At 39.8% G+C, this 13,269-nt stretch overlaps 1 protein-coding gene across 10 annotated transcripts in view; it reads left to right on the plus strand.

Annotated features, from left to right (window-relative positions):
- The window catches only part of BCAS3 (BCAS3 microtubule associated cell migration factor), a 295,160-nt gene that overhangs the window by 38,157 nt on the left and 243,734 nt on the right, over positions 1-13,269 (plus strand). For all 10 annotated transcript variants that reach the window (XR_004419938.1, XM_033078230.2, XM_033078232.2 and 7 more), the window contains exons 10-11: positions 7,627-7,703; positions 9,364-9,447. Coding sequence is in view for 9 of the 10 variants with exons in the window: in XM_033078230.2 (XP_032934121.1) it covers positions 7,627-7,703; positions 9,364-9,447 (161 nt within the window). In the remaining variant the exon portion in view is untranslated. The remainder of the gene's footprint in view (positions 1-7,626; positions 7,704-9,363; positions 9,448-13,269) is intronic.

Below are 13,269 nucleotides of genomic sequence, written 5' to 3' on the forward strand. Positions count from 1 at the left end.
AATCACATCTTCCATCCCCATCATCAGTGGTGTAGGAGCCTTAGAGCCCCACTGAGGCAGCACAAACATGAAGCAGAAGCTCTGATCTGTTTTGGTTATTTATACATAGAAATGAAATGGAGAATGGCCAATTAAAAGCAGTGTCAGGAATTCTGAAGTTCTTCAGAAATGCTAATGCAGCTGCCATGCACATGAGGAGTATTTTGTCTTTCTGTTTTTGTTTTTGTGGTTGGATGTGTAGCTTAATATATTGTTACAATAAATACACCATAAAATATTCAGGATGTAGATGGTCAAGTTCGTGCTGCTGTTGGAATGTTTTAACTCCTGCATTTGCTGATTTTTCCTGAGCAAGTTTGACATAGAACCAACCTTTGTTTTTCCCTGCATGGGATTACATGGAAATGTGCTGATTTGCCTTGGATGGCAGGGAGCCAGCACCTTTTATTTGTGCCTTTTGTAAAAAAACCTCTGTGTACAGGTGCTCCAGGCTGGGAGAGGGAATTTAAGACAGGTGCTTAAAAGTGGAGGGAAAACATGCTGTAAGTATTATAGAAAAATGACCAGGATATCCCCTAATCTACCCTGTGGGGTGTTCTGATTTTTAAATGTCTGCTAGGAAAAGGCAGAACATCACTCTTGTGGCAGTCACTTCCATCCATCACTGCTCTCCTCGTGCTTGGAGCCAGCTCCTTTCTCCTAAGGAAAGACACCAAGGGGAGGAGAAAGCTCAGCAGGAATTTCACATCCTGCACTGGTTTAGGTGCTCATGTGGCCAAACTAAAAAAAAAATAATTTATTTGATGCTTATGTTAAGAATGTGTTTACTAGTTGTGTCAAGATTTAAACAGTTCTTAAATAGCTCAGAGTTTTATTGTGGCTCATTTCAGCTTTCCTCAGAGCCTTTTCTGCATTGACTGAAGGGTCAGAAACCAAAGTGATGCATGGACACCAAAGTGATTTTTTTGCCCCTACTTTGCTCTAAACAAAAGCTGCAGAAAAGCTGAATTCCATTGATTTCTATTCCATCAGTGCTCCTCACCCCAAAACTGCTTACTGAGTGCAGCACTGATGATTATGAATATGGCCTGATGGATACTTTCCTTGTCCATAAAGAATATCCTGGCCACCCCCTGGGCCCTGAGTAAAGATCCTCCCAGATAACATCATGCATGTGGCATCATCCCTGTGTCTGATAACCAGGGCCTGCTCAGCTTCCCTGGCCCTTCCACTCCTCATATTGATATATTCTCCATCCACCATTCCCCAGGGATGGACACAGTTATTGCAGCCATTAGCTGGCACCACATTTCTATTGATGCTGTTCTGTAGAGCCCTGAGAGGTAATTTTGCAGATTTTAGTCAGAGTAGTTTATTGTATAGAAAGTCTCAAAAGGCTCTCCTCACCACAAGCCAAAAATCAGTCAGTGGATCTTAAATGCCCTGCACCTCTCCAAGTAAATAAAACCCCCAAACCAAATGGTGTTGGATGCTCTGATCTGCAGTTTGGATCTGGGATTGCTGTTTGCTCTCACATTCACACACAAGGAATAATTTGGTGGTTTCAGTTTGTCACAGGGCTGGTCTGGACATTTCTGTTGGAATTCCTTTCCCTGCCAGGCTCACAGGAGCAGTCTGAGCTCTTGACTTTGAAGTAAAAACACTGGGTGTCTCATGAAGAGGTTTAATGCCTGAAGAGTCACATTCTTCAAGGAGTTGTGTGTGTTTCCCTGTCAGCTGTGGGCATTTCTGGTTATCCCACACGGGGTAATCATTGACAGGATTCCTGTGGCTGGGGGGGATCAGCTCCCATCGAAAGTCCTGGGGGCAGCTGGGAAGGGAGCTCCTGACTCACAGCATTTTCTTGATCACTCAAGAAGAGCCAACTATGTCCCTGTGGGTTGCTGTAAGCACTTTTAATTTTTACACACCCACACCTATATCAGCACCTACCCCTTCATGGTGTTTTTCCCTGAGAAATGCTGATTTAATTTTCTTTTTTTATAAGAGTGTTTTTTTTTTCCTGGCTGTGGGAATCTTTGTCTCACCATGCCAGGACAATGCTGAAATTCTTTTTGGAGAGGTCTTTAGGGCACCATGGTGGATTTATGGGAACAAATGGCTTTGGTGCTTGCAGGAGGTTTTGCTCCACTGCAGGAAAATGTAAATACAACAGAAAGGCTGCATGAAGCCACAACAGAGGCCTCAGTCCCCAAGATGTCTGTCTGTCATATCTCCTGGCTCTGACAGTTTTACAAATTAGATGTAAAACAGGAAGTGCTCTTTGTTTCTATAGAAGTTATTTTTATCTAAAGCACCCAAATTTTTAATGTTAAAGGGCAGACAAAGCCATCTGACATTGTCCTGCACAGAAACAACAACCTCAGTGGCAACTTTTATTATTTGTCACTGTCCAAGTCTGAACAAAAAAAAGAAAATAAACCTGAGATTAAACATTGCCCTGAAATCAATCAAATTGGTGCTAAATTAAACAGCCAGGCCTAATGAACATGAAAGGCCACTGATATTTTTAGTAGAAGCTCTGGGATTGTGCTTGGACCTGTGGAGTAAAATCATAAAATCATGGAATTCCTGAGTTGGAAGGGACCCACTGGGACCATCAAAGTGCAGATGCTTCCAACTGCCATGGTAGAGTGGACAGGGAAGGAGATCTCTGTAGTAATAATAATAAATAAATAAGAAAAAAAGGCCCTGGGTGACAAACCTGATTTCTCAGTGGGTCCATCCTGCTCGTTTACTCCATTTTATGGGTAATACTTAAACAGAAGGAAGTACAAGAACAATGGAAGAGTTTTGGAAAGTATGTGACAGTGTGAGAGTAATAACATTTACACAGGGCCTTTCATCTAGAAGGAACCCAGAGGAATTTATAAACAATATTGCTTTATACAGTTTATAAACAACAAAAAAATTGCTCTGCTAAAAAAACCAAAAAAGCAAAACAACCAAACAAAAAAACTATTAGATAAAACAACTTATATGATTTGTTTTCCTTGGAATAAACAAAGCTTTTGCTACAGCAGTATCACTCTACCCATTATTTATTGCATATTCCCTCTCTGTGCTCTCTGTCATGGATCTGCTTTCTGGCTGCTCTGCACTGCAAGACTTAAGGATGAAGTTTTGTAATTCCATTTCTGTGGAGAGCTCTGTGTTTCGTAAGACCCAGAAAAGAATTACAGATTGATCATTAGAGAAGTAGCATCACTTCAGTGGGTTCTTGGAGCTATTTATTTAAAAATACACGATGGCCCCGCTTCGCTGATTTTGGAAGTGATAATCCAGCAAGTCCTTTGAATGATTAAAGACAAAGAATTTCGGTTGAAATGAGTTACTTCTTTTGGAATTTGTTTAGAAAACTGTGTTTAAAACCACTGGACACTTCAGCTGACACATGACATCTTTAATGAACCTTGCCAGGCACTGAACAGAAAATCCTTGTTTCTCCAGAAATCAGGAAGGTTTCCTTAGGATAGAGGTGAGCCTGGGAATCTCTGCCTCCATGGCATTCCCTGTGACCCAAAAGATGTCATTTCTGCCTTATTTTGGGATTAGAGACAGAATCCTGAAAGGTTTTTGTGTTAATAACTGCCCATCCCCTCAGCTTGAAATAAAACTGGACTCCTCTGGTGTGGATTCCTCACAGCTACAAGGTGTGATATATCCATTAAAATTCCCCCCTAGGAAACAGGGAATTGAAATCAGTTCTAAAAAAGGATGAGTCTGTACCACTGTAAAGGATTGGGGGAAACAAAGTGAAAATAATGGAAAAAGAAAGTTTTCCTATTAAACTGATAGGGAAAAGAAGACTGAAACAAGACAGAAAAGAACTTAAAATGGTTTTCATTAAAAACTAAGAATAAAGTCAAGATAGAAGGGAATGAAAGTCTGGAAAATACCAAAACCAGATTATTTTCTTTTCTGGACTATAAATATTGTTGTAGGGAATAAAGTTCTTATAATGTGCTGTGAAATTAAAAATCAACCAGTAGTGTCTTAACATAAAAATGATGGGATGTGTTTGAAGGAAAGCAAGGTTAGGTGATTCTGATTTGGCTTTTTCATTCTCTCAGCTTTATTAATTCATGTATTAATTTGCAATAGTTTATCAGATGTCATTTTGCAGTGTGTTTTAGTGAGGTTTGAAAAAGAAATAAAATTATTCTGTGGGTAAGAAATTCTGCAAACTGAAAATAAGCCCTGACTTAGCTTAGACAAGTTCTGGCTGTTAACATCAGATATTTCTAGAGAGAATATTGAATTCTTATAGTTGCTTTAAATAATAAAAAAAAAAAAAAAAAACGAAATACAAAAAACCAGGCAAGAAACTGAGAAATTGTAGCCCTGAAGAATTTACCTATGGGGCTGTAGATAACATTTACATCTTGGAATTGGGAAACCAAGGCTCAGGATGAGGTCAGAGTGTCCTTAGCCAAGCCCCTCTTCAGAGGGATCCTGGAGCCCATTTTTTACTCCTCACTGTTCCTTAGAGCAGCACCAGTTGGAATTTTTGGGTGTAGGAACTTGATAAAATTAGCAGAAACACTTGGATTTTGATTCTGATTTTCAAAATGCAATTTTTCTTCTTTTTTTCCCCCAGCTTTGAAGTTACTCATTTCCTCTGCACAGAGGCAGAAGATAACTGTGTACTCAAAAGTTATGAAGTAGTTTCCAGTAGGTTTTCACCTATATTTTTGTGAGTGATAGGCCGAGTTAAACTGGTTCTAAGATGAGATATTTTTGAGGACTTGCTTGGTTTGCTGCACTTTTGGAAGGACTTTCCCTGAGTGATCCTTTCTTGGATGACCTCTCCATGCTGTCATTAAAACTTGGAAACTTTGGTCTTCTTGACAGTTAGTTCTGCATTCTCATTATGTTCATTGCTATTGTAAACACGCTAAAGTTGCTGCTGTTATTGCTTAGAATGGCTTTTTCCTCTGTTGTTTTGAAGTCTGGTAGAAATAGAAGTTAATCTTTAAGAGAGTGGGGCTGGTGAGGATTGGATGGCCCAGCTCGATGGGTCACGCTGTGTCTGTCTTTTCATTCGCCTCGTAGATGATGTTCTGCTGACTCCAGCTGTTTTTTTGGAAAGCAGAAAAACAATTTGCTTTTCCTCCCCATAAAATATAACCCTTTGTTTATCCTCGTGCTGCTGCAAGTTTCCAAAATGCAAAGACTTGCAAAGAAAAGAAAGGGAGGAAATAGCTCCTTTTTTTTTAACGCTGTTTTTCGTATCGGAGAGTAGAGTTTAGGACTGAGCGAATTGTTGACCTTTGTGGAGTTTATTCTTAGAATTGGTTGATTTGTGTGTGGAGCCTGATTGACTGAGCCCAGTTCTTGGGACAAACCACGGGCACTGGGTTTGGAGACAGCAGCCCCAGCTTCTCTAGGTAACTCCTCTGTTCAGTCATCAATTTTGGATCTGGAGAATTCTTTTTGCAGTTCTTCAATGACTTCAGTTCACTGAAGTAATTGAGAACAGCTCCCTTTTCCAAGCAGGACTTGGATTTTTTTTGCTATGTGTTGTTGAATTGCTGAGACTCCTTTAGTTTTCTCCTGCAGGGATGTTACGAATTTGGGAAACGCAAGTCACTGCTTCTAAAGTCACTGTAGAGATTTACATGATGAGGGTTATCATCTGGCAACTTTTAATGCTGTATTTTATACATAAAAGGGAAGGTAGAAGAAAGGTTTGGGGGACCTGAATTCCTTTCCTGACCCAGATAAGAGCTGCCGAGGCAGAAGTCGGCATTAAAACCTCACCGCTCCTGATCTATAATGTCATCGGAAGAACACGTTTGTATTTACAACCCAGGGCTGTATTTACAACCTTTTTTTTTTTTTTTTTTTTGCTTGCTTTGTTCCTTAAGAGGCTCTGGCTACCCACATTTTATGCACTGCTGGAATGCAATAACAATTGTGGCATCATCTCTTCAGAATTCGTTTTCCTTCCTGAGATCAGGCCGGCGCTGAGGCCTCGCCGGGTTCTGCCTCGGATGGGTTTCTTGGGTGAATTCATTCTCTCCTTCTTTACTTTCTGACCTTTGAAACAGCTCCCTGTGATCTTTGGAGTTTTGCAATACCCTCAGCACCGCGCTCTGGAAAATGCAATCCGGGGTTGTTTATCTCGGGCCTACGCAGGCCCGAAAACGCATCCAAAGTGTTGTCAGACGTCCTTTAAACTTCCAGGGATGTGTTAACACCTCCCACACACACCCCTCAGCGCTGGGCAGGTGGGGAAAATAAAACCAGTCCTCTTCTGCAAGTTCTGCTGCCCTCTGGAAATGTTCTGGGCTCTTTTGGAGCCTGCTGGAAGAATCCTGGATGTTCCCAGAGATGGGAATGTTTTCCTTGCTGGGGGCACAGAGCAGTGTCAGAGTCTCACATGAGGGGTTTACAAAACACAAAACTGAGCTGGCAGGGGCTGGGGTCGGGGTTTATATTTGTATTTTAGGATTTTAAGCAATACACTGAATGAAGTTGTGTTGTATGTGTTCTGAAATGCTGTTTGCCTGCGCTCCTTCAGCCGGGATACGGGAGCAGCTGCCCAGGGCTCCTTTAAATCAGACACACATGTCTGTAAGGTCTTCAATATTTTGTTTCTTGGCCAATCAGTGAGAGAATTTAAATTGCTAAATTGACTATATTAGCCTAAGAACTGATGAAAACTGAGATTAAGCATTTGCTTGATAGCCTCCTCCTTCCCCCTGTTCTTTCCTCTTCATTTCTTCATGTAAAATGCATGTTTTAAAATAATAATAATTTATTTTATTTTTTAAAAAACTATTTTACTTACAACCTTTTATAAAAATACATATTTTAAAAACTTTATATATGAAATGCCATTTAATATGGTCCTGATTAATTTTAAACTTTTCCATGTTTTCATTCACAGCTATTTTCTCTTACAGGAATTTTCGTGTTTTAATCCTCAGAAATAATTCTCTTTTCTATGCTCATTTTTATCCATGTATGTGAAAATCTATTTTTAATGATAATATAAAAGTAATGGAAGGCAGGTGAACAGTGGAAACATTGTCACCAATTTTAAAGGAATTACGAATTTTCCCGCTGTGTAAAGTTAAGTTTGTGCAAAAGAATGTGGAGAGACTGAGGGCTTGTGTGTAAAATTGTTAAAATCAAAACCAAAAGCATTTTGAAAGGCTGAGGGCTTGTATATAGAATTATTAAAAATGAAACCAAGAGCACAATACATCCTTTCATACAATAAAATTCTAGAAGAGCTTGAAGTGAACAAACTGTTCACCAACAGAAAGGTGTCAAATAAAATTAATTAAAATGTGAAGATACAAAACCAGTCGAGTCAAACATCAATATTCCCTCACCCCAGAATGTCATTTTTGTATCAGAATGGCTTTAAAAATGCAAACATAAGGAGAAATGAATATTTACACATAATTAAATGTTCAAAATAGTTCATCTAACCACAGTCTTATCTCTAGGAACAAAAATGCAAGCATCCACTGAGCGATATTAGCAACTGAAATGCTTTTGTTTAGACTTTTTGTTTTCTTGGCATTAAATAAAATTCTTTGGAAGAAGTCATTAAGATATTTCTTAATGTTGCCTTTTCAAACTTTGCAGGCTGCTATCCTTGTCCGGGGCCAAACATGAATCCCATTGCTCTTGGGAGCCGTTGGCTTGCTTATGCAGAAAACAAGGTAAGGAGGGGTTTGATATCAAAAAAACTTCTAGATTTATCTGTACAGGGAGAAAAGGAAAAGAAGAGGTCTCAGGAAAAAGATATGTGCAAAAGAAAGTCTGTAAAAGAGGAGTTGAGTTAAAATGACAGACCAGAGTATTTTAAAATATTAGATCTTTACTCTGCACAGTTGATTTAAGCTCAGTTTAAGGAATTTGGAAGGCAGAGAAGACAGCCATCAACTGTGTTTTCAGTGAGGTAACTCAATAATCAACCCCTTTTGTGCTTTAAAAGTTTAAAGCATTTAATTACAGACACTTCTGAAGATAGGCAAAAAAACACTTCCAGAATTCTGTTTGGGGAAACTGAGGCTGGACAGAGCCTGGATTTGTCTGAGTCAACACAGCAATACACTCTGTAGGTTAGAAAATAGCATTAAATTGGCCACTTTTGAACATCTTTGAAAAAGTTAAGCTCTAGGAAAAAAAAGAAATTTATTTCTTTTTTCTAGAGAAAAAGAAAGTAGATTCCCAAGCAAAGAAATGATAATTGCTTTTACCCAGAGAAGTGACTGTGTATTTAAAGCCTGAAGTGAAGCCTAAATTCAGCTCCTAATGCCTTATTTTTATTTCAAAGCAGATGTTTTTTCTCCCTTCCACCTGTGACTGGGGAAGCTGTTTCTAGAGCTGAGCCAGAAATTATCAGAGGCAGATTTTAGAAATGTATTTGCTGTTACACCTCCTCCAGCACAGCTGATTTCTTCCCAAATTCAGGCCTGCCTTTCCTTTAGTCCCACACCTTGCTGATGCTGGAAAACTTAACCCTGGTCAGCAAGGGATTTAAAAAGTATTGCTGCCAAAATATCAACAAGAGAGTTGGATCACAAAGGGAATTTAAATGGTTTGTGTGTTCCCAGGTAGATTCCCTGTGGGCTTTCCCTAGCTGAGGTATTTTTATTTAGATATTTAAATATAAACAGGACAGAAAAGCCTGTAGAAACAAATACTTCTTACAGTAATTTTTAATTTTCTTTAGCTCAAATAGTTAAACAGGCAACATTTTCTGTGTACAAGCAACAAATATCTACATTTTTTTCTAATTTTGCATAAAAGCACAGAGTCTATTGTTAGGGTTCAAAGGCAAAAACTACTTTGGTAGGGTGATGGCAGGTACAAGAGTCTTGTTTTAATTTATTGATTTGGAAGGAAGGCAATAAAAAGCAAACCCCATGTACATTCCTTTAATCTATTAAATGCAAAGTTTCAAACAACTCTTTTCCTTTGTCATTTCTTTGCTTGCTCGTCATAAAAAGGAGGGGAAAGCCACACTCGGATTCTTAGAATGGCTGATATTTAATGTTACATATACATGGCTAAAGCTTTTGATTATATTTATTTAAATTTATTTGTGGTATTGCTGCCAGACCAAAAATCCCACCATTTCAAAGTTTATGAATTCTTAGTGAGTACTCATCTGGTAATTGAAAACTGGAGCGGGGGACGCGACAGTCTGGGTGGCACCCAGAAGATTATAAAAAGGGGTTAAGTGTCTCAGCAGGGCTTTTTGCTATTTGTAGGAAAAAACACACCACTGTACATGATAAATAAGAGCTCTGGTAATGGGTTATGGGTTTGTGTAGTTTAATAGTAGTGACTTGGTTGCTGTCTTTCTTCTTGTAGCTGATCCGATGCCATCAGTCCCGTGGTGGAGCCTGTGGAGACAACATTCAGTCTTACACTGCCACAGTCATTAGTGCTGCCAAAGTGAGTCCATCATCTGCCCTGGGAGAGCTGCTCCTGCAACATAATTATGAGGTTTCCCTGCTGAATTGGGCTGTGTGTCATCACCCCCCTCCCTTCCCAGAGAGGAGAGCACACTGAGAACCCTGCAGGCAGCAGCACCGTGCCTGCCCTCCCCATCCTGCAAATCTCTGACTAACTGTGGCTTTCCACAAAGTATTTCTGTTCCTGAACTGATTTTTAAAAATTTTATTTATTACAAACAGCTATTTACATTAGAGGGAAGTGACAGTGGGATGGATTTGTGTAATGGCTGTTCATAGTGGAACAAGTTTATGTGATTAGAAATCAACATTGTGAATTATTAGTCTTTTAGCATCATGAAAAGTGACTTTACAAGTGCCTGGTGCTTTTTGGACTCCATCACAACCCCATTATACTTTCTGCTCTCTCTGAAGGGTGACAGCACAGTACTGGAGCTAATTAATTACCTTCTTTGAAGGTTAGGGCTTATTAATGACTGTTTACATATAGGTTCCATTGCCTCATTTTCTTACTTCAGATGATCTTGTAAAATCCCTCTGTTTTCAGAGAAATGTCTGAGGTTTTGCAGTATCAAAAGAAGCCCATGGCTTGGAAAAATCTTAAACAAGACTGAGCACAACTTTTGTTTCACTGTCTCCCTCCCAGCCCCTTTCCTTGCTGCAACAACAATTTCTCTTTCTCACACACACACACACAGTGAGTTTTGGCACTGTGGGGTGAACTCGGTGCTGATTACAAGCTTCCCTTGTAACCACCAGCCTTTTCATTTCTGATATGTGCAACAAAACAAACCTAATAATAGGAATGAAATGACAGAAGGCTCAGTGGCACCGAGGAAAACAACAGTTAGGAGAAGCCACAAAGAGAGACACAGGGCAGGCCAGCTCATGTGAAAACAAAACAGAAAAACAAACATAGTCCTTCACAATCACAGTGTGGCTGGAGAAGGAGAAAAATCACAGCTTTTTACATTGTTGAGGGGAGCTGGAATTGCTCCTCTCCTGAGGTGATTCGCTGGGTCTCTGTTACAGTTTAAAAAAGAAAAACACAGTTAAAGAAAAGGTGTGGGGGAAAATCTCCCCAAATTCCTTCAATCCCAGCATCATGAACATCTTTTTTATAGCACAGATAAGTTTGAAAAACCAACTGGCTTAGTGTGATCAGCCAGAGTTTGAATCAGATGTGGCAAAATGCTGCAAACAGATCACTGTAGCTGATGGCCTTCCCTGCTGAGTAGTACTAGCCTGGGATCATAATCCAGAAATTCTGCTGTTAAGCTGAATTTATCACACTGAAGTAGTGCTATTGCATCATGTGAGTAGATAGTGAAGATAAAATGTGTTTATAATCATAGGAAAGAAAAGATTGTTAGCCTCTGTACAGAGATAAACTCCCAGTGAGAGTTAGGAAAAGGGATAATCCCCAGGGCACGGGCTCTGTGCTGCTCTGTATTTGCACAGCACATTGCTCATGCTCCTGCCTGCTGGATGTTACTGTAATAGACAAGATTAATACTAATATAGTTTTAAATATTTGCATGATTTGGCTCTTGAGGAGTGTCTCAGCCCTAGTGTATTAATTTGTTATCCATGAGTGCGCCACAGTAAATCTGCAATGTTTAATTTATGAGTGATTTCATTGAGTCTTGGCTTGCTGTCTAGCAGGTTTTCATCTCTGATAACTGCAGGGCTGACTTTCTTGCTGGCAAATAGATGCTCCACATATCTGTTGCTATTTGTCCATCTCATTCTCTCACCATCAACTTCACTCCTTCCTTATTTAATTCTTCATTTATGAACCTTTACTGCTGTTGTGTCCTGTCAGCTGCAGGGGTTTGCAATTCCTTTGCTTTGATCAGCCCAGGACCAGCTTTTTGGGAAGTGGATGTCCTTTGCTGTCCCCTGCACTGCTGCCTTTTGGTTCAGAAGTGGCTCCATTAAAGTTCTTGTTTTGCCAGGTTACACAGGGTTACAGCCTTTTTTTTCTGGTTGGCTTCCAATTTCCTGATGAAGTGAAAGAACCTTCATATGAAAAAGGGGGAAAGCTGAGAGCTTTCAGCAGGGTCACTTTGGAGAATTGCCTCTCAGAGCCTCTACAGAAGGTCTTGGTGGCAGCCCAGAATATTTTCTGTAATGGTTTCCCTCTGCTGATCCGTGTCCTGGTGGGGCCAGGGGTTTGTCCTCACTGCTCTTGGTGCAGCAAATAAACTTCCTCTTGAATCAAACAACTTGGGAGTTGTTTGGGAAGGTCCCTGTTAACCAAAAGCACCGAGGTCAAAGCTGTGATCGTGTTGGTGGCTTTCTGAGTGTTCATGTTCTAAAAGCTCTGGTAGCTTCTGTCACTTGACCAAGCAGAAAATTTCAGGAAGCAGAAAATGTGTCAAGATTCACATTTGGATTAATGAAGAGCAAAGATAAAAATGGATATGCTTGGGAAAATGAAAGTATCATGCCTTAGAGGTGTTGAAGAATGCACTCAGTGCATGTAGACAGGAAAGTCCCTTCCACAGGATAAAGATTCTTTTCAGTCCAGTTGAACAAACAGAGCAGCATGGACATGGAATTTCTTTCAGAATGAACCCTGTTATCCCTTTGTTCAAACCTCCCTGTGTTGACACCCGAGGCAGATCTTTTTGATATCTCTTTCTGCTTTCAATAGATTTTTCATTGCAATCAAATAGAAAATATAAAATGTATTTATTAAGAGAAACAGGAACAATATATTGTGTTGTCACTAAAAGGATGCAAGGCCTTTGTTGGAACAAAGCATCCTAACAGGAACTGAATGGTGCATTTTATTTCTTTTCATCTAATTAAAGTTGTACTTACTTTTCAATTAAATGAGCTATGAGGGCATACATCTATTTTAATTAAATATATGTATTTCTTTATATTAGAATGAACATGAACAGTCATAGTTTGAAGTAGATAGGGTAGACATGATCTTATAAATAATGTGTCTTTCTGCACACTGTGGATCATTGGTTACAAAAGGAGCTGGATCAAGTATTTTAATTTTATTTATCAGCAGACTTCACTGGCGGGTTCCCATCAGTGACAAAGGAACTGGGACAGAGCAAACTTGAACCCATTTCATTTAAAATGTATTTGCTCTGTCACATGTCTCCCATCAAATTATAAACCAAGTCCTTCTCACCTCATAACTCCTTCCCTTGATTCCCTTCTCCATATCTTTTAATCCTGTACTGGTAAAGTGATTTAGCAAAGGCTGCATCTGTTTTCTCTTGTTACCTGATAACTTCTTAATGAGGACTAACAGCTTATGTGAGAGCAAGGTCATTAGCCCTAATGGATGGAGGGGACAGCTGATATGGCATGGGAAAGGTTAAAGATTACCCCAGAAGTTTTTGCAAATATACACAACAGCACAGGGCAGTAAGTGCTGTAATGGTTCTGCACTGATATTTCTGAGCTAATGGCCTTGGCCACATCTCTGCACACCTCTCCCTGCTGCAGGCCGAGCATCAGCGCGGGCGTTTTCTTCTGGAGAGCTGTGAATTTATGTTTGGTACTTTGTCATCCCATTGCTGTCATTATAAATATTAAAGATATTTTCTAAACCAGGTCAGTGACAGATTTTAGCCTTTTCCCTCGCACAGGTATTTCACCATTTACTGCTTTCTCCTCCCTGCTCCAGAAACTGAGAACGAATCATTTTCTAGGATTTGAGCTATTGGCCAAAAAAGTGCCTTGTCAGATTTTGCCAGGAGAGCTGGAATGCATCCCTGTGATGGCACAGGGGCTATTTTAGGTTTATTCCTCAGCCATCAATATCTGCTTT

Source organism: Catharus ustulatus, chromosome 22, assembly GCF_009819885.2.
Source record: "Catharus ustulatus isolate bCatUst1 chromosome 22, bCatUst1.pri.v2, whole genome shotgun sequence".
In the NCBI taxonomy this organism is placed as follows: Eukaryota; Metazoa; Chordata; class Aves; order Passeriformes; family Turdidae; genus Catharus; species Catharus ustulatus.